Genomic DNA, 25,764 nt, shown 5'->3' with positions numbered 1-25,764 from the left:
TCCAATAACTTAAAGACACCATATGAACAGATGTGGACGTGCACTTGTTTCCACAGTGCAGTTCACAGTAGCCACCAGATGAAAACAGCCCAAACACCAATCAGCAGAACTGATAATGAAACTCTGCTATATGAACATAATGGAGTACTGTACATCTCTACAAAAAACAGTGATGACATCAGGAAGCACCTCCATATGTGAATTAACCTGGAAACCATTACACTGAGTGAAGTGAGTCAACAACAGTAGGATAAATATTGTATAAATCCATTACTATGAGGAGAAACATGAAGAAAGGGCAGGTGTTTGTTCTCAGTTCATGCCATGTTCTAAGTCTGCCTCTCAAGCAAACCTGGGGGATGCCTGCCTGGTGTTTATGATCCGTGGAGCACTACCTTGTAGGCAGCCAGAAGAGACTTCATTGCAGTTATGATTAGCATCTGCTTTGGGAGGACTTGGTGATAACCAGTCAGTGTCTGCCATATAACATTGTTCTAAGGCAGTGAATCTCAACCTTCCTAATGCTGTGACCCTTTAATACAGTTCCTCATGCTGTGGTGACTCCCCAACCATAAAATTATTTTCATTGATACTTCATAACTGTCATTTTGCTACTGTTATGAATTGGGTGACCCCTGTGAAAGGGTTGTTCGACAGGTTGAGAACCGCTATTCTAAGAACACTTCAAATCAACAGATACTCTTACCAGAGTGCTCAGTGAACCTTAATGGCCATGTAAGTCAAAAGGTGGGGCAGGGGCGGGCTGCAGGGACATATTTGTCTTGTAAAAGGTGATTTCACTTCTAAACCAGGTGGGCCACCCTGTCATTGTAACGAATACTTAACATTATTTATACATTACCACCACCACCATCCCAACAGGAACATATGCCCATTGTTATGTTCCTAAGTGGACATTTTTTACCTAGTTTCTATTCAACCCTTGGTGACTGAGGCCACATGCTATATATAGACATCTGCAATATTAGACTCTGTCCTTTCTGCCATTGAATCATCTTCATAGGCCAAACCAGAAGTGTATGATTTGGAGACCCCACTAAGTAAACTGAATGTGTCATTCCGGGTCGATTAGAGACTTAGACACTCATATGTGTATAAGACAGAGTTTTATATAATGGGTAATTTTACAATAAGAAAGCATTGCAACCCAGTCCAGTCCAAGCCAATAAGTCCGACGTTAGCCCATATGTCTGATATCAATATATAAAGTCCTCTTCAAACTCTTGAAACACATGCAATGATGCCGAGTTCAGGACACAGGCCAGTATGCAGAAAGCTCTGGGCTCCAGTGTCATTGTGAGCATGTCAGCACAGGCAGGGGTCTCCACTTGGCTTCTCCAGTAGCCAGGGCTGCATCAGGGTAGGTCCATGTGGCTTCTCCAGCTCCCCGGGCACAGTGCCATGTGTCTTGTCAGTAGCGCATCTTCAAGGGAGTGAGGAAAGACAGAGAGGGCCATGCCCACACGGAAGCCTCATTGACTATGACCCAATTGATAGACTAGACTCCATCCCTTCACTCTTTTTTTGGGGGGGACTTAATGACACAATTTACTTTTCATCAAAATGGGTATTTAATTTTTTCTTTCATACAAATATTATAATCAAGTTAATGTTGTACAAAGGCATTCAATTTAACAATGATATTTAAACTTAAAACTTCCCAACCGATACATTAACAAAACACAATACAACTATTTGGAGACATATTTGGATGCCTTTCAATTATATATTTAGCTTTTGTCTTCTACAATCTTGAGTTCAGGGGGAAATGAGCTATTTAAATTCAGCACCTTTGAGGTAATTTTTTTTCATTGTTGTCAAAATATATCAAAATGACAGTTAAGTAGAGAAATGTTTCATTAGCATATGATATAATTTTTTAAATTTTATTATTTTTTTAATTGGGGGCTCGTACAGTTCTCCTCACAATCCATACATACATCCATTGTGTCAAGCACATATGTACATTTCCTGCCCTCATCATTCTCAAAACATTTGTCCTCCACCTCAGCCCATATTATCAGTTGCTCCTTTTCCCCCTCCCTCCCCACGCCCCTCCCTAATGAACCCTTCATAATTCACAACTTATTATAGTTTTGTCATAAGTTACACTGCCTGACGTCTCCCCCTGCCCTCTTCTCTGCTGTCCCTCCACAAGGGAGGAGGCAATACCTAGATTCTTGGAATCAGTTCCCCCTTTCTACCCCACATTCCCTTCACCCTCAAGGCCTCGCCCCTTTCACCACTGGTCCTGAAAGAGTCATCTGTCCTGAATTCCCTGTGTTTCCAGTTGCTATCTGTACCAAAGTACATCCTCTGGTCTAGCCAGAGTTGTAAGGTAGAATTGGGATCATGATAGTGGGGGGGAGAAAGCATTTAAGAACTAGAGGAAAGTTATATGATTCATCGTTGCTACCCTGCACCCTGATTGGCTCGTCTCCTCCCCTCAACCCTTCAGCGAGGGGCTGGCCAGTTGCCTACCGATGGGCTTTTAAGATAAGCAAGCGGCCATCTAGCTCAGAAGCATCAAAGCCCACCAGCCTGTCTGACCACAAGGTGCAGAAAGGACCAATTATCAGAAATCAAAGAACTAAAAATCAGATCAGTGTGTGTCCACCTTCCTGATATGATCACTGAAGAAAAACGTGTGAATAAGCAAAGGTGGTGACAAAAGCTGATGGTGCCCGGCTATCAAAAGATATAGCGTCTGGGGTCTTAAAGGCTTGAAGATAAACAAGCGGCCAACTAGCTCAGAAGCAACAAAGCCCACATGGAAGAAGCACAACAGTATGCATGATCACAAGGTGTTGAAGAGATCAGGTATCATGCATCAAAGAACAAAAAATATCATTGTGAAGGTGGGTGAGTGCAGAGTGGAGACATCCCTTCACTCTTAATCCTCTCAATCCCCAACTTGATACCATATTATGTAACTACCACACTGGACTTTGCCTTATGTCTACCTATAGCAAATGAAGGGGTAAAAAGGAAAGAAATACTGTCTTACATTTAAGACTGAATTTCCCGAGTGTAAGAAGAAGCAGATGACTAATATCTCATGGTGAGTGATGTGCAAATCATTGGGCTTTTGTCCAAAGACCTTGCTTTGAGGGTTCAAGGGGAGTTATTGATTCAAGGGCTCTTCGGGCCAGTCTCTAACTGGTACCAAAGGGCCGATTCCCTGGAGCAGCTCTTTATTTTTAGGTACAGTGGAGTCTGTTTCAACAAACAGTGAACTTATCGGCCACAGCAGCACTTCCCTGTCCTGAATCCTTACAATTGCTCCCAGAGTTTAACCCATCATTGGAGACACTAGGTCAACCCATGAGGGCCTTCATATTTCTCACTCTACATCTAATTTACTGATAACATATTCCAAAAACGTAAAACAAATCTTGCCATTCTTGTCTCCAAGGAGCACTCTGGCCAGACATCTTCCAAGACAGATTGGTTTGACTTTTTGGCAGCCCATAATACTTTCAGTGTTTGTCACCAGCACATTTCAAAAGCATATCACCTCTTCTTTGGGCTTCCTTATTCAACGTCCAACTTTCATATGCAAAGGAGGCAAATAAAGTATAATGTCATGGCTTAGGTCAGATGTTCCTTAATCTTCAAAGTATATCCTTGTTACTGGATACTCTTCAGAGGTCTTGTAGAGCAGGTTTACCCAATGCAACGTATGGTTTAATCTTTTGACTGCTCCCTCCATGAGCATTGATTATGGATCCAAGCAAGACAAACACTGTTGACAATTCCATTCAAACTTTTCTCCATTTATCATGATGTTACCTGTTGGTTCAGTCATTAGGATTTTGGTCTTCCTTACATTGAGTTGTAATCCACTTTAAAGGCTGTGATTTTTCATTTTACTCAAGTGCTTCAAGCCCTCCTTACTTCTAGCAAGTAAGGTTGCATAATCCGCATATTGCAAGTGGATAATTAGCCTTCCTCCAAACCCGATACTGCCTTCTTTTTCTTAACTCAAGTTCTCAGACAATTTGCTCAACATAGAGATCGAATAAGTATGGTGAGATTATACAACCCTGTCTCACAACTTTCCTGATTTAAAACCATGCAGCATTCACTTGCTCTGTGATTACAACTGCCTCTTAATCCATGTACAAGTTTAGCATGAGCACAATGAAATGGTCTGTAATTCCCATTCACACTGATACCCAGTTTGTTATGATCCACACAATCAAATGCCTTGGCATAATAAATAAAACACAGTAAACATCTTTCTCGTGTTCTCTGCTTTCAGCTAAGATCCATCTGACATGAGCAATGATTGTGTCCATCCCAACATAGTACACCACATGTTTCCTTTTACTCAAAATGGCCAATATCAGTCCATTGCAGCACACTAATGCCTAGGATATAGACCTTTATGCCTTTCCATTCATCTTTGGACACTTTCAATTTTCCTAGACTCCTACTGCTTATATTCCACATTTCTATTATTAGTAGATTTTTTTCAGCTGTTTCTTTTCACCTAAGTTATGCCCCATTAGCAAATGAATATCCTAAGGGCTCCATTCCTAGAAGTTTATTCCCATTCAAATCACCATGGTCAACTCTGCTTTGAGAAGCTCTCCTCAGTCACATTTTGAGTACCTTCCAGCCTAAGGTGCCCCCGTGTCCTTCACTATCGGTGGTAATGTTCTACTTCCATTCATCACATCTTCAGTATCTGACAATGTTTCCATAATATGCTTAAGGGTTTTAGTGGCTGCTTCCTCCAAAGTGAGCAGCCATTCCTTCTTTGGAGTCCTCCTGCTGTGCATAAAAGGAGCCCTTGGACAAGCAGGAGGTGGGAATCGCATTACCTGCAAAGCCATGCATGGAGCTCATCCCTGGGATCCAGTGAACCTCCTGGATCCAGGTGGCAGCTATATCAGAGGAGCAACACAGAACCAGTATCCAGAACATGGAACAGGGTGGTAACTTTCCCAAAGCACAAAGCAAGTACTATAAATGAGTGGATCTGTGCAGGAGGCTGGCTTATGGAGTGCCCTGCACCTGGAGACTAAATTGGGAAGTTGGATTTGCTGAATCATGGAATTGGATGTGTGTGCCTTTTGGCTGAGGCTTACCGGAGTCGGGAGTCTGTGGGCATTTAATTCAAGGAGTGGGATTTGCTGACCCACACAACTCAAGCTGAATACCTTCAGGGTGAGGTTTACAGGAGAGGGGTTTGTCCCTTTGCACATTTATTAACATACCTGAAACTTTGTAACATATCCTGGCCAACAGATACCTGAGCATTTCTCACTGGCAGTACAACTTCTTAACTTCCTTAATAAACCCTTCAATCATTAATCTTGTCTGTGAGTTCTGAGTTACCATTGAAATCTATTTTAAAACACAGAACAATAAAATAATAGAAATTAATTTAGATGATTCAGAGGATGCCCAATAAATTACAATTTAAGATTGCCATATATTTCTGATTTTTATACTCTTTGCTTTTTTAGGACATGTCTTACTCGAGCAGGTGTGACTGCCTTCAGAAATGAGTGTTATTGAAAGTTTTGTCCTATTTCTAAATGGCATTGTTTGTGTGATTAGTGTCCAGTCACTTAAGTCTTTAATCTGTACAAGTCAACAATCCATGTATCTTAGTCTAAAAAGTTGATCTAAAAATACATATTTATTCTTAAAGATATTTTACATTTTATACCATTGGCTAAATTAATATTATCACGAGAATAGTATTATGCTTATGTGGAACTTGTACATGGATTGAAAGGAAGTTGTGCAAAGAGCAAAAGAGAATACTACATGGTGTAAAATTACAAAAGTATACCATAGGATTGCAGCCTCTCCCCATACATATTCAATCTGTATGCTAAGCAAATCATCAGAGTAACTGATTTATATGAAGGACAGTGTGGTATCAGGATTGGTGGAGGACTGATTAACCTGTGATAAGCAGATGAAACAACCTTGCTTACTGAAAGTGGGGAAGATTTGAAGCACTTGTTGATGAAGATAAAGAGTTACAGCCTTCAGTCTAGCTTACAATTTACCATAAAGAAAACCCAAATCCTCACAAGTGGACCAAAATGTAGAATAATGATAAATGGAGAAAAGATTGGAGTTGTCAAATATTTTGTCTTGCATGAATTAACAATGAATGCTAATGGAGCAGCAGTCAAGAGATCAAATGATCCATTGCTGGGTAAATCTGCTGTACAAAACCACTTCAATGGGTTCTAAATCACAGATGTCACTTTGAAGAGTAAGGTATGCCTAACCCTTGCCATGGCACTTTCATTGTCTTACATGCAGATGCAAGTTGGACAGTGAATAAGGAACACAAAAGAATTGTTGTGTTTGAATGGCAATATTCTGAAGAAGAATATTGGAAATACCATAGACTGTTTAAAAGAGAAACCAATCTGTCTTGGAAGAACTCAGGCAAAAGTGCTCCTTAGAGGTAAGGATGGCAAGATTTTGTCTTACAGAATTTGGACATGTTTTCTGGAGAGACCGGTCCCTGGAGAAGGACATCATGTTTAGTAGAGGGACGGCGAAGGAGGGGAAGGTCCTCAAGGAGATTGATTGACACCTTGGCGGCAACCGTGGACTCAAGCAATGGAGCACTTGTGAGGATGGGAAGGACCATGGGGTACTTTGTTCTCTTGTACATAAGATTGCTATGGGTTGGAATCCATTGGGTGGCACCTAAAAGCAACAGCAGCAATAGGATTATTGCCCCACGGGGATGATTTGCAATGTCCCCCCATAGCTACCATCTAAGAACAATTAATTCTATGACATGGGCCTACTCAACATTTGCCCTCATGGAAAGATGGCCGCGCTGATGGTCTGGACGTTGTAGCAAAATGCGGTAAAGAAATAGGATGATGCTCAGCTTTCCCACAGACTAGCTTTGGGGCTTGTTTTAAAACAAGCAGCCCTGCAGGGAGGCATCAGAAGAAACCTGTCAGCCTGTGTGATCCATGGCTTGTGAAAAAATAACTTCAAATCTGAAGGAGGGGATGGTATTAGGAGCTTAAATTCTGAATAACTCTTTTGGAGAAGGCCATAGTGAAAGCTCAAAATCTATTTGCAGGGTGCTTCTGCCGGGTGCTCCCCAGAAACTCTTGAGCAGGAATGTTTGTAGCCTTGCTTTCAGACAGTACACTGTAAGTGTTTTATTGCAGGTGTAATCAGATTGAAATGTAACATCTTATTTCATCTTCCTTTTGACCCATTTTAAATTTGTTCTACTTTTTAAAAAATTGTTTTACTTTTAGTATCTTCTGCTTTCTTTTCGATTGAAGTTTTTCTGTTCATTTTGTTGGGTTCCTTTTTCATTTTTAGCTGTTTTTGTTCGGTATTATTTTCTTTATATGAAATCCAGGATAGGTAAACCTAGAGAGACAATATTATGACTAATAATTTCTTGGGGACTTGGCAGGGGAGCTTGGGTGGAAGTGGGAAGCTAACAGCAATTAATACAAAAAGGAAGAAAACGTTCTAAAATTGATTGTGGTGATGGTTGCACAAGTCTTTTTAATATATTTAAGACACTCAATTATATGTCAGTGCAACTGCTAATTAAAAAATAATGTATTATCCTTAAATTAATAATAAATAAATAAACACAGATATACATAATCAGCCTGGACTAAATAAATAAATAACACAGGAGAATACACAAAGGGAGAAAAGACTGAACTGAAATCTTCCCATGTCAAGTTGTTAAATTGTTTTATGAATTTAACAAAAGAATTTTATTTCTATCGAAATTTCATCTTTGACGGTAGTCCATTTTTTATGTGTTTTTCTTGTCAGTGAAGTGTCTTTCCCTGTGGTTACTTCATTTTAAAATCTTGAAAGTTTTTATAAGCTATTAAATATAATCAAAGAAATTTATACCTATTAAAAAGTACAGATTGTCTAGTTCCACTTAACTTTGAAATAAAAGGTTTCCTCTTTACTTACTTTAAGCATTTCTTCACATCATGTGATCTCCTCCACCTTTCTTGCTGTCACCTTGTGTTATGTTATGTGTTACTTAGCAATACAGTAATATTTTGAGCAGCTTAAAAATGATATGCTAAATATTATTCTCTCACTCACCTCATCTCATCATTTACCTCTTACAGAACTGCTAGTGAGTCTAAGCTCCAGAGCTTCTAGTTAGCAGCACAGTGGCTAACTCACAGCAACACCAGAGCTACTTTCTGGGTGACGAGAGATCAATTTTTTATCTTTGGATGCTCACTTGCAAGCTTCTAAAACCACAAGTACTACAAGTTACTGAAGCAAACGGTTTGATGGTGCCTCAAAAAGCTTACCATATAGCTCATCAATTTCACTTTAAAGACTTAAAAACTGATTTAATAGATACATGTACACCAACAGGCATTGCAGCACTATTCAAAAGAAACTTGAGATGGAGATTATCTAAATTCAAGGGGTGAATGGCTAAGCAAACTGTAATAGCTACACTCAGAAAATAAGATTATTGCCATCTTGATACATTCTGCAGTATGACTGAAGCTTGAAGCCATTCTGCTGTGCAAAAACCAGTCGGACAAACGTTGCATGACTTACATAAAAAGAGAAGATCAGGCAAATATCTGAAGATTATGCTTATGAGCGGTTCCCTTGGGCAGGTGGGGTGGGGGGATATTTACGTTGACAGAATACTGAGTTTCAATTTATGGGGAAATCACAATGAACAAGGGTGAACCTGCAAAGTTATTAGCATAAATCTTATCAATAAGTTGTATAACTATTACAAGTTAAAGTGGCAAAAGTTGAGTACTAGATATATTTACAAAGATAAATTTTAAAAGTAGATGCTAAGACTGCTATGTATAAACAAAGACTCATGGTATTGGGTTTCTTGAATTGAAGGTTAAGGGACATGGAATATCCGTGTTAATTAAACTGAAAGTGAATTTATTGCCTCTATATTAGTTTTTGTCTCACATCTCTTTAATATAAAAACATTTTGACAACAAAAAAGACAGCAACAAAAGCAACACATTTCATTATAAGGGGCTTAATGTATGAGAAGTGAATGGACAAGTTTGGGGGTAAAAATATCTATTCTCAACTCATGATTATTTCTATAATAATTAATACTTTTAATTATGATTTAATACTTTTAATATTATTTAATACTTTAAATTTCTAATCTTACTCTACAGTACAGCCTTGTTATTAAACTATTTAAATTTCTAATCGTACTCTACAGTACAGCCTTGTTATTAAACTATCTCCCAATAACTTTTCCTATTATTAAAATTTTGCTCTATTTACTTTTATCTTTTCTTTACCACCTTTTTCCCCCCAAAATATCGCTTATCTACTCTTAATGATAACAGATATTTAGGAACATTTGCTCACTCAAATATTTAAAAGGTTATAGAAGATCTATAATTTACTCCCTCTAGAAATTAAGGACCAAGCCTATATTAATGGTTTCAGATTCAAGGAAAATTCTTTTGTGATAATTTTAAGAGCTTTAAAATATAATCTGAATGATCAGCAACCTCAGCATCCCAGCCCATGTAAAAGGCTAGAAATTGCGAGGTTCGGTATTATCTTGTTAAAAAACCTGCCTGAACCGTGTAGTAATTAGAAAGCCAATTACAAACACACATATCATGTAGGTTTCTTCATAACAGAAGGAGAATCATTTCAATATTTAGATCTACCGGGAGTACACTCTGAACTGCATACTTTAATAGTAAATCAATAACTGTGCGAATTCTTAACTTGCACTTTTGTGAAATGGAAATAATATTTATTGCATAGAGATTATATAGAAATTTTAAAAGGTGTTGTTTTTTTATGAAGCAAACACATGACCAAGGAGTCAATCCCAACTCACAGTGATGCAATAGGGTAGGGTGCAACTGTATCTATGAGTTTCAGAGATTGTAACTCTTTGTGGGAGAAATTTGCTACATAAGGTAGCTCTAAATGTGACTTAGATATGATTCCATTATTCTTATTCCTTCTCTAGTTTCTGTATAGAAGCTTTTAAAAATACTGGATTCGGTAAAATAAATTATCCTTTTCCATTTAAGAGGTGGGAACAAAGGAAACGAAAACTGTGAAAAAACAATGCTCACAATAGTCTTATCTCTGTTTATGCTCATATCTGACTAGCCCAAATTTGAATGGAAACTTGATTCATTATCCCTGAGACCTTTAAAATACCACTTAACATCTTAAACGAACTTGTCATTCTGTATAACAATATTCATCATCGCTAAGGTACTCTTCCATCATTTGTCTATCCATTTGCAGTAATGTGGTGGAAATCAAATTAACTACATCTGTGGGAAGAGGCAATTGAAAAGATCAATATCAGCAGCTAAAATCAGGTCAAAATGTGGAATAATCAATTGGTCATATGTAAATTCAAGTTGAAATTGAAGAAAATTAAAACAAGTCTAGGAGGGCCAAAATACAACCCTGAGCCTATCCCACCCGAATTTTGAAAGCATCTTAAGAACAGACTTGATGCACTGAACAGTAATATCAGAAGACCTAAGGAGCTGTGGGCTGACAACAAAAACATCATACATTAAGAAAGCAAAAGGTCAATGAAAAGACAGAAAAGATCAAAGTGGATGTCACAAGAGGCTATGAAACTTCTCTAAGTGGCAGATAGCTAGCTACAGCAAATGGAAGAAATGATAAAGTCAAAGAGATGAACAGAAACTTTCAAAGGGCAGCTGAAACAGACAATGAAAATTTTATAGTAAAATGGGTAAAGACCTAGAGTTAGAAAAACAATGAAATAAAGAACATGCCGAATTTTCCAGCACATTTTAAATAGAGTTTTTGCAGTAAAATTAGGTGGATATTCAGTCAGCTTATACTCAAGTATTTATGGTATGTTAAATGGAAAGAACTCAGGAAAAAACTCAAGCCTGGATTACAATATTGAAATATTCTACTGGCAAAATATTGAATGATGCAGGAAGCCTCAAGAGAACATGGGAAAGAAAAATGTTGTCACTTTACCAAAAGGAACTAGGAGACATTCCACCCCTTCAAGTGGTACCATAAGAGCAAGAGCCAATGGCACTGATGGAACAAGTTAAAGCTGCACTTATTGTATTAGCAACAAACAAGGCTCCAGGAATTGATGGGAGATGTTTCGACAAGCTAATCGAGCACGGGATGTACTCACACTCACGTATGGCAGGAAATTTGGAAAACAACTGCGCAGTTGGCCAACCAGCTGGAAGAGATCTAGATCTGTACTAATGTAATGTAACCCAATAGAATGTTAAATTTATAGAAGACTATCATTGATATCAAATGCAAGTAAAATTCTGCTGAAGATAACCCAACAACAGTTATAATACTACATTGACAGGGAGCTGCTAAAGATTCAGGCCAGATTCAGAACAGGAAGGGGAACGAGGCATATCATTGTTGAGGTCAGACCGAAAGTAAATAATACAAGAAATATGTCTACTTGTGTTGCATTAACCATGGAAAGTCATGTGATTGGATCGCAGCAAAGTATGGAAATTCATGAGAATAATGGGAATTCCAGAACACTTCATTGTGCCCATGGGGAATCTGTGCATGGGTCACAAGAACAGGAAACTACTGCATGTCTTAAAATCAAGAAAAGTGTGCATCAGGGTTGTATCCCCTCACCATGCTCATGCTGAGTCGGTCATCAGAGAAGCTAGATTAACAAATGAAGAAGAATGAGGCATCAGAATTGGAGCCAGGCTAATTAACCACCCGCTACATTCAGATGACAACACAGTGCTTGCTGAAAGTGAAGAAGTCTTGAAGCACTTGCCGATGAAGATCAACGATTTCGGCCTTCAGTATGGATTAAACCTCAAAGTAATTATAACAGAACATTCTCCCAATTGGATGATTAGGTAATATCATGAGACACAGAGAAAAAAAGAGACGTTCTCAAGGCTCTCATCTTGCTTGAACCCACAATGACTACCCATGAAAGCAGCAGTCAAGAGATCATTAGGTAAATCTGCGGCTTAAGATCGCTTTGAAGTGTTGAAAAGAAAGGATGTGACTTTGAAGACTAAGGTATGCCTGACCCAAGCCACATTATTTTCTATTGGCCCTTGTGCATTTCTGGGTTGGACATTGAATAAGCAAGAATAAGGAAAACTGGATGCACCTGAACTGTGAGGCTGACGAAGGACAGTGAACATACCATGGGCTACCCAAAGAGCAAACAGATTTGTCTTTGAAGAAGTACAGCAAGAATACTCCTTAGAGAAAACAATGGTGAGACTTCCTCCCTTGTACTTTGAATGTGTTATCAAGAGAGACCAGTCCCTAGAGAAGGATACGATGCTTGGTAAAGTGGAAGCATGGTGAAAAAGAGGAAGGCTTTGATGAGATTAATTGACACAGTGGCTGTAACCACGGGCTCAAACATAAGGATAATTACAAGGATGGCATAGACTAGGTGGTGTTTGTTCTGTCTTACACAAGCTTGCTCTGATTCAGAACCAATTCAATGGGATATAATAACAACATCCTATTCATAACTCACATATGGGTAAGATATTCTTTCTGATGATAAGTGCTTAACACATCCTGTACGGAACTTTAAGAGGTACCCTTAGATGATCATACAATATCTATTTTATCAAAGAAGATCACAATTTTGTCTTTTAAGTCAAATTAATTATTTTCAGAAACAGGGAAGCAAAAATGAATAATGATATAAGTATATATATTTTTTATTCCCCCAAAATGTATTTACATATGGCATTGTTAGGTAGATTAGCTAGAGCTGGAAATGTCCGTTAACGTGTGCCCAGAGGGCCAAGCTAGGGGAACAAAGGAGTGGCGCATTGTCCATGTCCAGGGTTCCTGCCGGTAGGCAGGGGTGGGCATGAACCTGAATTGGCCCATCTGGGCCAGGTGAATTCAATTTGGCCAATGGGGTCGATCAGGAAGACCCACCATGCCTCCCCGTGGAATCCTTGAAAAGGCAGAAGCCCGGAGTGGAGCGGGAGAGAGAGAACTTTGGTGCAGAGAGCTTTGGCAGGACTTTGGAACACTTTTGCATGACGCCGAGCAGCTTCCAACCAGGCCGCATGTTCAGGAGGAGCCCCTCGGGTGCCGTGTAAACCTGAAACGTCTAATTCTCATAAAACTCACTTGGATCACGAACCAGGCTTCGGCGTGAATTCTTTCTTGCACGGAGCCAAGGACCGAGGTATATCTAGCTACGGAGAGATCTAACAGCATCATCTTTGATTCTCACAGAACTTTGCATGTTTGCATGTCAATAAATCCTGCTACATAGATGTAGAAAGTGAACCATGACCAGAACAATTTGGTGGATTTCCTACAACCATGATTTGATAGTTGGCAGAGCTACGTTTGTGAGCAATGACTGAGCATCCCTGAAGTCTCCATCATTATTTGCCTTAAAACATATGCAATTTTTCATAACGGAAGTATGAGTAAGATTTTTTTAAAGGGTTATATTGTTTACTTTTAATAGATTGTATTTTTCCAGTAGGTCATAACCATTACAACAGAGTTGCATGCAATTACCTGTGGTGGAAGTAGTGGCAGTCTTATAAAGGCAAGTAGCATACTGAGGTCATTGCATCTCCTCTGTGTGTCATACTTGACCCACATCATTAACGCGTGGAAGATGGTTTCTTCATCAGGAACATTAACGTCATCACTGGCTAGGAGTTTATGGAGTTCCTCAGCTGGAAGGAGTAAAAACTCTTGATTTCTCATAACTTCCATTATGTTTTCCTGCAGGGAGAAAGCATCTTGGCATAAATTCCATTTCACTTTTATTTAGCTGGTAGAGTATCTCAGAAAGAAATGAGAAATTCAGTCAATAACCTTTGTTCTCATTATAGTGTAATCCTTGAGACTCAATCCTCCAGAAACTAGAAGCTGTTAAGATGAAAGCATTGTAATTGTAATTGAAGTGTAAATGTATCAGAGATGGCACACATCTTGTACTAAACTGAAGGATTATAATGTTGAGCTTTGTTATGCAGGCAGAATGTACTAAGTGATTAAATGTTCCAGTTTCAAGTGGACTGCTATGTATGATTTGGTGAATATGAAAAGAATCACATTTCAATTCTTAAAAAGCTTGACTAAATCTATATTCATAAGAAAGTGGGAGTAAAATTACATAGAGGAAAATAAAATGATGAGATGCATCGGTGCCCATTCAAAGGGTAGGTTAGGCCATAGACATTCACAAAATGCAACCCTTCACATCCTCTTTACTCTCCTACTTCATGACATTTTTTCTGATTTAATTTAAACTCTCATTTCTTCTCTTCCACATTGCTGCCATAACCTCTTAATAGCTTTTGCTGTCTTCTTGATTATATCTCTATAATAACCCCAGGCTGATATTCTCAAACATAAACGTGGTCACAGCATTACTCTGAAGGGTTGCTGGCTGCTTTTGCTTGTTTTGTTGTGATCTGTGTCAGTGTCTCCTTGCCTTTAAAAGGTTCAAACCTCTGACTCTTCAGGATTTTCCCTCCTATTGCTTCTAATTCTTCATTTTCTGTCTTATTTGAATTTCAACCTCCCAAATGACTCCCTTTTACCATGCTGCTGGATGACCTTATTCATCCAACCAATTTTAAATGGCTTTTATCGTCATCTTTTCTAATCCATATTATTGGTCAAGATTCAATTGAAGGGCCACGCCTTCTATACTGAGCCCCCTCTTGACTCCCAGCAGGTCTGCGCACCTCCTCTGTCCTCCACGGTGCAGTGTGCATAGGCCTGACAAATCAGTTACCAACCTGAGCTGCAATTTTGGTTCCTTGAAAGGACCTTATCACAAACTGTAAGGTACTTGAAACACAGATCTTGGCTCATTAAACTCTGTGTATCTGACTCCTGGCATAAATCTGGGGAATAAAATGAGGCACAGAATGAACTGATCATTTTTGTTGAGAAAAATAAAATGGGGGCAGGGGCAGTATAGCATTCTGTTTTTCAATTTCTCCCCCAATTTTTTACTGTCAGTTGTAATCAAGTTCATCCCAACTCATGGATAGCTATGTATAATGGAATAAACGTTGTATCGTACATCTTTGGCATACTAACTGGTGGATTTGAGTTCATCTACTGCTGATGGTCAACTTATCAAATTGAGGGCTTCCCTCATTTTTGCTGACACTTTACCAAAACCTGATGTTCTTTTTGTAATGATGTATCTAAATTAAGCAAGTCTAAATCTCATGACTTTGTTTTTAGGAGGCATTCTGGTTATAGTTTTTTCGAAGACTGGTTTGCTTGTTCTTTTGGTATATTGAATATTATTCACCAACACCAAATTTGAATGCATCGAGTCATCGTCTTTGTTCCAGTTTGATTGTATCACTCTCACCTGCATCAGAGGGGATTAAACAGACCAGGCCTTGGATGAGACACATCGGAAAGTATTCTGCAACAAACACACAGTTCAAGAAGATAGCAAACAGCTGTTTGATCGACTGCAACGTCTCCCTCCAGAGACAACGCCCAAGGAAGAGATACCCCGGTTCTCTCAGATCACAGTTTTAAAGTCCTGGTTGACAGAACTCCCAATAAGACCACTGTTTTAGCATAAAACCTGTGTTGGGAATACAACTCTCCCAAAGTAAAGACACGGTGACCACCACAAAGCAGAGTGCAATATTCAGCAAGTGTCTGTGAGTCCCTCTGCCGGAATATGTGAACATCTACTGTCTGAAGAGCACCGCGGTCAGTTTATGAGCATGGCGTTGGAACTGCAATGTCCTTCTGACCAAAAGATGTTCATGTTCCAGTGCTCTCCAGAAGTTTGTCCTATTTGTTTACCAGTAACAGACATAGCAGAATAGTTGATTTATAGGAAATGATTATCTTTTCTCTGTGTGCCTCAGTAGCATTAATATAAACGGTACCAGTGGTCACCAAGTCAGCTCTGACTCAGTGTGAAACTACGCGGTGCTTCAGAGTAGAATTGTGATCACGGGGGCAGTCAGTGGGAGTCGTTTTGTGAAAGTAGGTGGCAAGACATTTCTTTGATCTGATGCCTGTGGCTGGGTTGTACCACCAATATTATGGCGAGGATCTGAGAGGCTGAAGAGACTCTAACGACAAACACAATGTTCTTTTATAAAGACTATATCTAAAGGATAGATATTCAATAATTGTTTACTAAATAGATGCATTGAGTGATCATGATCTAGTGCCAGTGCTTTTCTCTAAAGAACTATGAAAAGATAAAATTATCTCTGATGAATCTTTGAGAGATTTTTAAAATTCATCTACTAGTTTACTGAACTCTATTAATAAACTAACTTAATAAAAAATTCTTAAACTAATTTATTAAAAAAATCTTAAACAATAAGAATTGTTTAGCTGGGCAGTCAATCTATATTGAAGGATATTATTTAAAGCAGTCTTATAAAACTTTTAATGGAGTCTAGCAGAGAAATATTATTCAAGGCAAATTTCACTATATTTTACATTGACCAATTTATGCTGACCCTAGGGATAAATGTATTTCAAATTTTAGTGGCAGGAATAGTTTCACATCTCCTGAGTAAATTGGTTTGTTTTTATTGTGGATGCTGTCAGTTATGAAATTTATCATTTTTAAAAATTTTCACACCAGAAGACTTGGAATCAAATTGAAATCCATCTAGTCAGAAGTATATAAGTTTTTATTAATTTCTTTCTTAGAAGATAGTTACATTCAATAGCATTGTGTTCTGTCCTTTTATCTCTGCAAATTATTTACAGTAAATTCATGCAATTTATATCCTTTATATATCATACTAAATCTTTTGGGAACAATGAGTGTCACTTGTAAATTTTCTTAAGAAAACAGGACTTTAGGACACTAGCATTAGATATACCTGAGTTTTTCATTCTTTCCCATATAAAATTATTATTTTCTCTCATACTTTGTCATTCTAAAGCTTTTCTCCAAAATGAGCAGTCTTGTCATTAAATAGGTATTATACATATAATTTTAAACATATAGATTGATATCTTCATTGTAAAGAAATGTTTAAGTTGCCTGCACATATGACATATTTATTAGTTGTAGAAATACAGACTAAAACCACCATTTTATTTATTTTGCTACTTCCTAAAAGTTTATAATAATGTTGGCTACTGTAATTTTCAATATTCATTTCCTCCTGTATTTTAATTCTATTATTATTTCCCATATTCACTCGATACCATTGAGTAGATTTCAGCACAGAGCGACCTTTTAGGTCAGAGCAGAGCTGCCCCTGAGGGTTTCCAAGAAAACAACTCTTTACTGAAATAGAAAGCATCCTCTTTCTCCTGCTGAGTGGCTAGTGTTTTTGATTGGAAACCTTAAAGTTAGCAGGGTAATGTGTAACCACCACCAGGGTTCCTGTTGTCTTCCTATAAATAGATAATCCTATCAATAGTGCTCTAATTGAAATTCTATTATAACTAGCCTTTTAAAATATACCATTTAAAAGCTAAAAATTAATGCTAGCATCAGGTTAAAATAATATAAGTAAACTCTAATTGTTCTTAAAATATTCATTAGCAAAAAATAAATTTAAAAAATCTTAGAATACCCATGTGACCGAATAAGTGGAGAATGAAAGGTGGGTCTACACGCTTCTCATGCATCTCTGGTTAAGATTTATATTAGTGCAAATAATGCAAAGTTTCGTCTAAAGTCAGAACTTGAAGCAAAATTAAAACTTGATTTGATGTTTAAAAGTGAAAGATTTATTCATGATTTTACTCTATGCAGAGGAAAATACATGCATCTGAGTTCTAAAGATGTTACTTCTTTTTTATTATTAATTGGGAATTAATATATAATCATATCATTCTGTAGTTCACATTTAGTCAAATTGTGCATTTGCTACCATAATCAGTCTCCAAACATTCCTTTTCTACCCGGACTCCTTGAAAGTGTCTCCTCACCTCCCCACACCACCACTGTACCGTTCCTCCCCCAAATGTTTTTTATCTGACTTGCTATCTCTGTAGGCTCATCAATCTTGAGTTCCATGTACTTAAAAATGAGAACAATATATAAACACCACCTCAAGAGGGTGACCCCAATGACCTAACACCTCCGAGATACCCTAATATGTACAAACCAAAAATACAGAAAATTTCGGAAACCAGATCTGGTCCAGCATGCATCATAGCAGGATCTACTGACTGTTTTAACTGTTCAAGTCAGAATTATGCCTTTGATTTCCTATATTCAACTCTCTAATGCATTCCGTTCAGCAACTATTTTCCTTCTATCTCTCCATTGTGGGCAGAGGGTGTTCACCAGAGCCCTATTTCCTATGTCGTTCCACAAATGGATGTGGGCTTCCACTGTCATCCATAGCCTTCTGCACACCCGACTCTCACACTTCAGCTCTGATACTAATCCCTTCTTTGACTTTGGACTATGTGCTTAGTTCTCAGTGTCTGATGATGGTGTGCTTCATTCTTTTTTATTATAAGAGGTATTTTAAAAAATAAACTTAATATGACTAGTATCCCAATCTTTTAACTAATTATTTTAAAGAATAATGACACTGAGAGAAACCAGGTTTAACTTGAGAAAAAAGGTTGTATCAGGGATACGAAAAAAAAAAAAAAGGTGTACTCTTAGGATCAGCTTCTTTCCCATATTTTTTTCTATTTTATATAGTACCTTTAGAATAAAAGCATTCAAAAAAAATGAAAAAGAGACAGGTGCCCCTTCTCAGTTATCAGGGGCTTCTTCTAACACTTAGCTTAAAAGAGTTTTACTAAGCTATTGTCAAGACTGTACATTGAAATTAGTAAATTGCTTTCTTACATTTTTTATGATTTTCTTCCCCCAATTTCTAATTCTTGTGTTAAAACTGCTATCTGAACTCTTGAATGTGGCCCTAAGTGTTTCAAAAGTAAAGAAGCCTCATTAGGAGATAGCCACGCCTTGGTATTTTACAGAAAAGGATGCTGAAGGTGAGGATAATGGTGGGATTAGCCATTGAGTCTCTTGCGTTGCCGTCTTTGGCACTTTCTACAGAGCTGTCTATCCTTTGCTGAGTTTCCTCCTGCCACATCTGCCCATCTGGTTTGGAGTCCCTCTCTTGAGCTAACCTGTGCAATAAATGCATCCTGACTCTTAACCTGGATCTTCATATTTATGAGTTTTATACTAATTATGAAAATTTCCCCAAAAAATATCCAGAAAAAGCTCTGATGGCCAGCACTTGTTATGTGTTATTTCCCACTAGGCCAGCACCTAGCAACCCCATTCTGAGTTAGTACACCCAGTGGTGTCGCCTGAGAAGGTCCTCTCTGGTCACAGTGAATGTTTTCATAAAAGCAGTTTTGCTTGAACCTCATTTATTGTGATGGCCAATTTAATAGAATAGCATGTGGTTGTGAAATTTTGTTTCCTGCTTGGGAAAACTGCTTCAGAAACTGTTGTGATGTCAAACACAGCTTACAAGGACATCGCTCTGGGAAAAACTCAAATGCAGGAGTGGCTTCTTCTTTCAAAAAGGTGAAATGTCAATTGATGACAAACCTCATTCTGGACGTCCGTCAATTTCCCTAATGGATGAAAATGTCTACCTGTAGTGCACTTGGAGTTTGTTCCATCAGACTGTTAATCAAGTTTTCTCTTTAGAGGTTCTGAAAAACGTGCATAACAATGTGACAAAAAAGGGGGACTGGTTTTGCCATCACGACAATGCAGATGCTCAAGCAGGCATCTCAGTGAGCCAGTCTTTGGCCAAAAACAGCATGCCTATCTTGTCCCACACACTTTACTTGTGACCTTGCTCCATAAGACTTCTTTTTGTTTCTGTGAATGAAGAGGGACATGAACGGACAGTGATTAGATGATGTAGAAGAGGTGAAGACAACAATGAGGAGGCATCGTCAGCCATCCAAACAGAGGAGTTTGAAAAATATCCCAAGAATGGAATTCAGATTTTATAAATGTATCAAGTATAATCTAGAGTACTTTGAAGATGATAAGGTTGCTTTACAAAAAATATTAAATACATATATTTGAAAAGCAATTATGTTTTGGGGGTACACCTCATAGATCCTAATCCCGCTTCTCACTTTCTAGAGAATATTAGGAAGTTTCTTCCTGCCTCTGTCTTTGCTTCACATCTATGAGTGGCAATATAAGAAGTATCCAGTATATTTTATCATGGAGAAGATTAAATGTAATAGCTTTAAAAAGGTACTTGCCAGATAGAAAATATTATATGTGTTAAACCCCTTGTCACTGGGTTTATTTTAGTGCATAGCATCTCTCTATAGAGAGTTTCAGAGGTTATAAATCTTATGGAAATGAAAGGCCTCGATTGTATCCATGGTAGAAGCAGAGGAGTTGAACTACCTGTCTTTCAGTTAGCAGCCCGATACTTTACCCCACAGAACAACTAAAACCGAAAATCACACCCAACAATAATAAAGAAAACCTACCGCTGTTGCTGCTGTGGTGTCAATTCTAAGTAGTGCTTATTCTATAGGACAGAGTAGAACAGCACCCCTTTCGGTTTCTGAGATTGCAAGTATTGAAGGGAACAGAAAGCCTCATCTTCCTCCCATGGAGCAGCTTGTGGTTTTGAACAACTGGCCTTCAAGTTAGCAGGACAATGCATAATCCACTATGCTGCCAGAGCTCCTTACAGGGCCACCAGATTCTTTACATCAATTGTTGGATGTAAGCATGGATCTCATGACATCTCACATGACGAGTGCTCCCATTTGGTCTAATCCCTAATAGTACTCTCATCTGTTCAGCGTGTGTGTGTGTGTGTGTGTGTGTGTCCTTGTTCCTAACCTGGATCTGTTCGTTTTTATCATGTCAGCTTTCTACTGCTATCTGTGCAATGTGCCTTCATATTTCTCTCTAATTTTCCAGTCACTTAATCAATAAACTTTTGTTGATTTCTTGCCATACACGTAGTATCTTAATACTAAGTATACGAAGAAGATAATATAAAGAGTTTCGTGTTAAGCCAGGTTGTCTAGAGGAATACATCCAGTGACAGTCACACATATCTTTATAAAAAGAGTTTTATATTAACAAGTGCTGTCTTATCAAAAGAAGACAACCCAGCTTAATAAGATCTCTCTGTAAGTCTGATTCAAGTCCATAAGTGCCTCTTCAGTCTCACGTAGCTTCAGGCAATGATTCAAAAAGGTGATGACAAAAGCAGGGATATTGCAGGCCCGTGGGTGCAGAGCCCAGAGGATCTAAAGTTGGTGGACACATGGTAGGGAGTTGAATCGTTTAAGGTCAAGGAGTCGGGCTACTTCTCAAGTCAGACAGAGTTCCGCCCCTCCAGGTAGGTAGCATCCAGGAAGCCAGAGAAGCAGAAAGAGAGACGTTCCCAAGTCCCTATTTAGAGGAAGGCCACACCTCTAAGGTGGCATCCTCAGGCTGTGACATGATTGACAGGTTGGATTCCAACTCTACACTTTCATAAAAAATCAAGTTGGCATAAAGTCATCTAACTCCCACAATTCCATTCCCTAAAAAGTTCATCAACTAATAAGGAGAACAATATTGTGCTGCAAAGAAGGAGTATGCAATATGATCAGAGGATAAAATGACTTAAGGAATGAGAATGAGTGCAGAATAATATAGGCGAGGGTGAATGAAATTCAAGTTCAATGATGTTAACATTTTGTTTCATGAATAGCCTATGAAAACATTTCTGCATGGTATTTTACAACAGTGATATGAGGAAAAGAGACTTCCAAATTCCCTCAATTATAGTAGTGCTACCTTGAGGTAAATGTGCCAGACTGACATAAATGGAAGGAGCTAGCAAAGAGCAGTCATCACGTCCTGGATGGCTAACCAGAAGGTAGGTTTTACCAACCAACGGCTCGCTGGAGTGTTGATAAAGACATGACATAGTGCTCCTGTAAAGGTAGTATTCTGATAAAATCTTGTGGGACAGTTCTATCCGGTTATATTTGCTTTTCTATAAGTTGGAATTGAGTTGACAGCACACAGTAATAACAAGCATAAATGCTTACCTGTTTGGTTGCTTTTTCATTAGTTGTTTATCACCTACTAAATTACTGATGGATAGATAGGTATGAGATTTTTAAAATCTGTCTTCATTAAAATGAAAGAGCATTTTCTATTAATTCCAAAACGGTGTCTAGTGCCAGAGATGGTATCTGATGGCTATCGTTCAAGGTTATCACATGAGAGAGAAGTTGAATGCCCTTATTGCGAGTCCCTTGAAAACAGATGATGCTTTGCCTGGAAATGTTTATGACAAAATGTTACTAAAGAGATAAGATGGGACAGAGAATGTAGTGGAAAGAGTAGTGCCTTTTGAGTAAAAGGGTTTGGAATATTGCTTTAACTGTGATATATTCAAGTCATGGCTTCCCAGGGAAGAAGCATGTAATCATTCTCAGACACTGCCTCCTCTCCTTGAAACTGGGTTACATAAGCACACTTAACTACTAAGCTTTTTGGTGCTTTCTTTACAAACTCAATTGAGATTAAACAAACAAACCAACCCGAAACTAAGTTTTATAAATATGTATAAAAATATATATAATTATTTTGGAAAAAGTCCTTAGGCTTTGTAATAATATGACGTTCTTCTGATACTAGCTATAGATTGTTAAAAAGTGTTGAAATGTACTACATGTTATCTACCAAAGTTGGAGAAGGGTAGATGCAGAAAACATTCATAAGCTTCATTACCAGAAAATGAAAGTAACAGTGAAGCCAGGCAAACAGTTCTTCCTGAATTATCTATAAAAGAAAAGTCACGGTGTATTGCTATGTGTGATAACTGCTTTGTGAACTGTGCAAGAGCATTTGTGCGTAAGTTATTGCAGTAGTAGCATTCATTTTCTTCAGTTGTTAATATTTGGTATGTTGATGCCTTTGGAGGGACACACATTCTCTCTCAAACACACTCTCATAAATTCCTCCAGGTCAGAACTGGCCAACCTTCTTGCGGGGTCTTACAGGAAGGACTCTGAGTGACAACAGCTGGGAAGCTTAGGAAGAAAATGAACAGCTCTGCACATCCTTTATGAAAGCCATATGGCCGTGGCGACCCCCGGGAACAATGACACCGTTGCCAATTAATCTCAAAACAGGAGCATGCCTATGTGTTCGAAGCTGTTCCTGCTCATTGCAGCCAAGCCTCCGGGACACTCTGTCACTACATTTTTTTTTTTTTTTATAAACCAGTTGGGAGGCTTGATGAGAGCATAAAAATAATAATCCTCTACAACCTAGCTAGATAACGAAAATGTAATCATGATGGTATTTCTGTCTTCCCTACCAGAACATTTGGTAAGAAATTGACTGTAACATCCACTTTGATCTGTAAGAATGTATATTTTACCAGGTAGTGCTCATGCTATACTTACAGAAAATTAGAAGTTTACCCTTTATCTTTACTGAAAACATTTTTTTTTCCTGAGAACATAAAGGCTTGTTTTGTCAACATCGACTTATAAACCCCTTTGTGCTTATGTTTATAAGCACACAAGATCCTTCCTGGGAGGTTGGTATATACACAATCTGAAAGAGCTAGAAAATTGTGGCAAAAAAATGGGTATAAGAGAAAAGATGAAGTATAAAACTTGTTTATAGAACTACACTGATTATGTTGTAGTGAGACATATTAGCATTTCCCAACAAAGAATACATTACAATCTTGAGGTCTAAATGATTTCTACAGAAACAGATACACTTTTAATTATCATTTTGCAACAATTTACTGCTTAATAAAATGATTTATATTATTTCCCTTCTGGGTTAGCTTAATTTACTACTTGCTTATAACCAATACTAAAAGAAATTATATTTAATCTATGTTAAAACTTTTAAAACAGAAGACATAACTCTAATCCTTGTTAAAATTTTAAATAAAGATCAAAAGCAAGTTATAAATATTCCTCCTAAGAAAAACCTAAAATAGAAATTAATGAGTAGCATACTTCACTCTATGGATTAAAAAATGAATTAAAAGGGAAATTCCTGCTATTCACATAAACATAATGAATGTTTCTCACGTTGTCCAAATAAGAATTTAGCATGTCATTATTTCTATCTCAAAAACTAAAAGGATCTTTAGTTTCATTATAATGTATATTTTACACGAAGCTGGTGCCAAACATAAGCCCGTGTATATTATGCTTTATAAATAAAATTGGCCAGTGAAAAACACGAATCAAAGAATACTGTGAAAAACATGGGAGTTCGCCACTTATTTAGTCTGTATTCACTTTCATCCCAGGAGTTTCAGTATTTGCTGAGTTAAGCTGCTCTGAAGTCAAACTCAAACTCCGGGTAACCTTACACAACAGAGTCTAACAGACGGTCGGATTTTTTTGGCTGTAATCTGTATGGGAGTCGTTTATACGCCTTTATGCTGAGCGGCTGATGTGAATGTGGTTAGGTACCACGTCGTTGGCGTCGAGCGCAGTGACACTGTTCACAACAGAATGAAGCCCACCGAGGTCGGTCCCGAGACCTGCTCACAGCCATTTCTAAGCCTGTGGCTGGTGTTTCAGGCACTGGATCAATGCGCTCAGGGAGGGCCTTCCTCTTTCTTGTTCCCCGCTACTTTACCAAACAGCATGTGCCTTTCCAGAAACGCCCTTTCTGGCAAGATTTCCAAAGTGTGCAGGCCACAATGTTACCATCCTTGCCTCTAAGGAGCACTCTGGCCATACTTTGTTCTCTTGGCAGTCCATGGTATTTTCAGCACTCTTCTGCAGCACCACGATTCGATGCGTTCGTTCTACGTCAGTTTTCCTTACTCCATGGCCAGTTTTCACACGCATAGGAGGCCGTTGAAAATACCACGGCTGGGTCAGGCACACCTTAGTCCTCCAAGGAACAGCCCTGCTCTTCAACACTGTGAAGAGGTCTTGTGCAGCTTATGTACCTCCTGGGATGCATCTGTAGATCCCGTGACTGCTGCTTCCATGAGCTTTGATTGTGAATTCAAACAAGACCAACTCGTTGACAATTTCAACCTTTCCTCTATGTATCATGATATTTCCTTTTGGACCACTTGTAAGATTTTGGTCTGCTTACACTGAGTTGTCATGTACACTGAAAGCCGCCATCCTTGATCTTGATCAGCGAGTGCTTCAAGGGCTCCTCACTGTGAGTAAGCAAAGCTGTGTCATCTGCATGCCATGGGTTGTTAATAAACCTTCCTCTAATCCGAAAGCCACATTATTCTTCATATTAGCCAGATCCACTTGGAGGTATGGAAATCTAGACATACATATCTGGGATGGGCTGATGGACTGGCTGCCATCTACTGTGTTATTTCATTTGAATAATAAGCAAATTCATTAGGTTGCAATCAGATGCTGATAATAATAACTACAGTGAAAAATTTAGTTCTTTCCAGAATTTAGATCAAAGAAGCTCACAGACTCAGTGGTTATTTATTAAAGAAAATGGCGAGATCTATTGAGAAACGATGCCACTTCAAGCACCCACCATTGAGTGGCAGGTTTCCCTAAGGTAAACGTGCATGGTGTGCTTGAAGACTGTGAATTATGTGATAAAAAGTTGGATGGATGTATGGATTTTGATGAGAATTGTATGAACCCCCAATAAAATAATTTAAAAACAAAACAAGAGGTGACAGTGGCGATACCAGGAGGGAAGGGGGGTGTAGAAAGAGGGAATTGATCACAGAGAACTACATATAACCTCTTCTCTGGGGGATGGGCAACAGAGGGGTAGGTGAAGGGAGA

The 25,764-nt window shown here is 38.3% G+C and overlaps 1 protein-coding gene across 1 annotated transcript in view; it reads right to left on the bottom strand.

Moving 5' to 3' along the window:
• Positions 1–25,764, bottom strand: part of KLHL1 (kelch like family member 1) — a 412,135-nt gene that overhangs the window by 168,904 nt on the left and 217,467 nt on the right. The window contains exon 5 of the mRNA XM_004711257.2: positions 13,570–13,782. Coding sequence (XP_004711314.1) covers positions 13,570–13,782 — 213 coding nt within the window. The remainder of the gene's footprint in view (positions 1–13,569; positions 13,783–25,764) is intronic.

Source organism: Echinops telfairi, unplaced genomic scaffold (assembly GCF_000313985.2).
Source record: "Echinops telfairi isolate 266 unplaced genomic scaffold, ASM31398v2 ScPeMD7_11;HRSCAF=52, whole genome shotgun sequence".
NCBI lineage: Eukaryota > Metazoa > Chordata > Mammalia > Afrosoricida > Tenrecidae > Echinops > Echinops telfairi.
The sequence above is the reverse complement of the archived record's forward strand: the minus strand, read 5'-3'. Positions and strand labels throughout refer to the sequence as shown.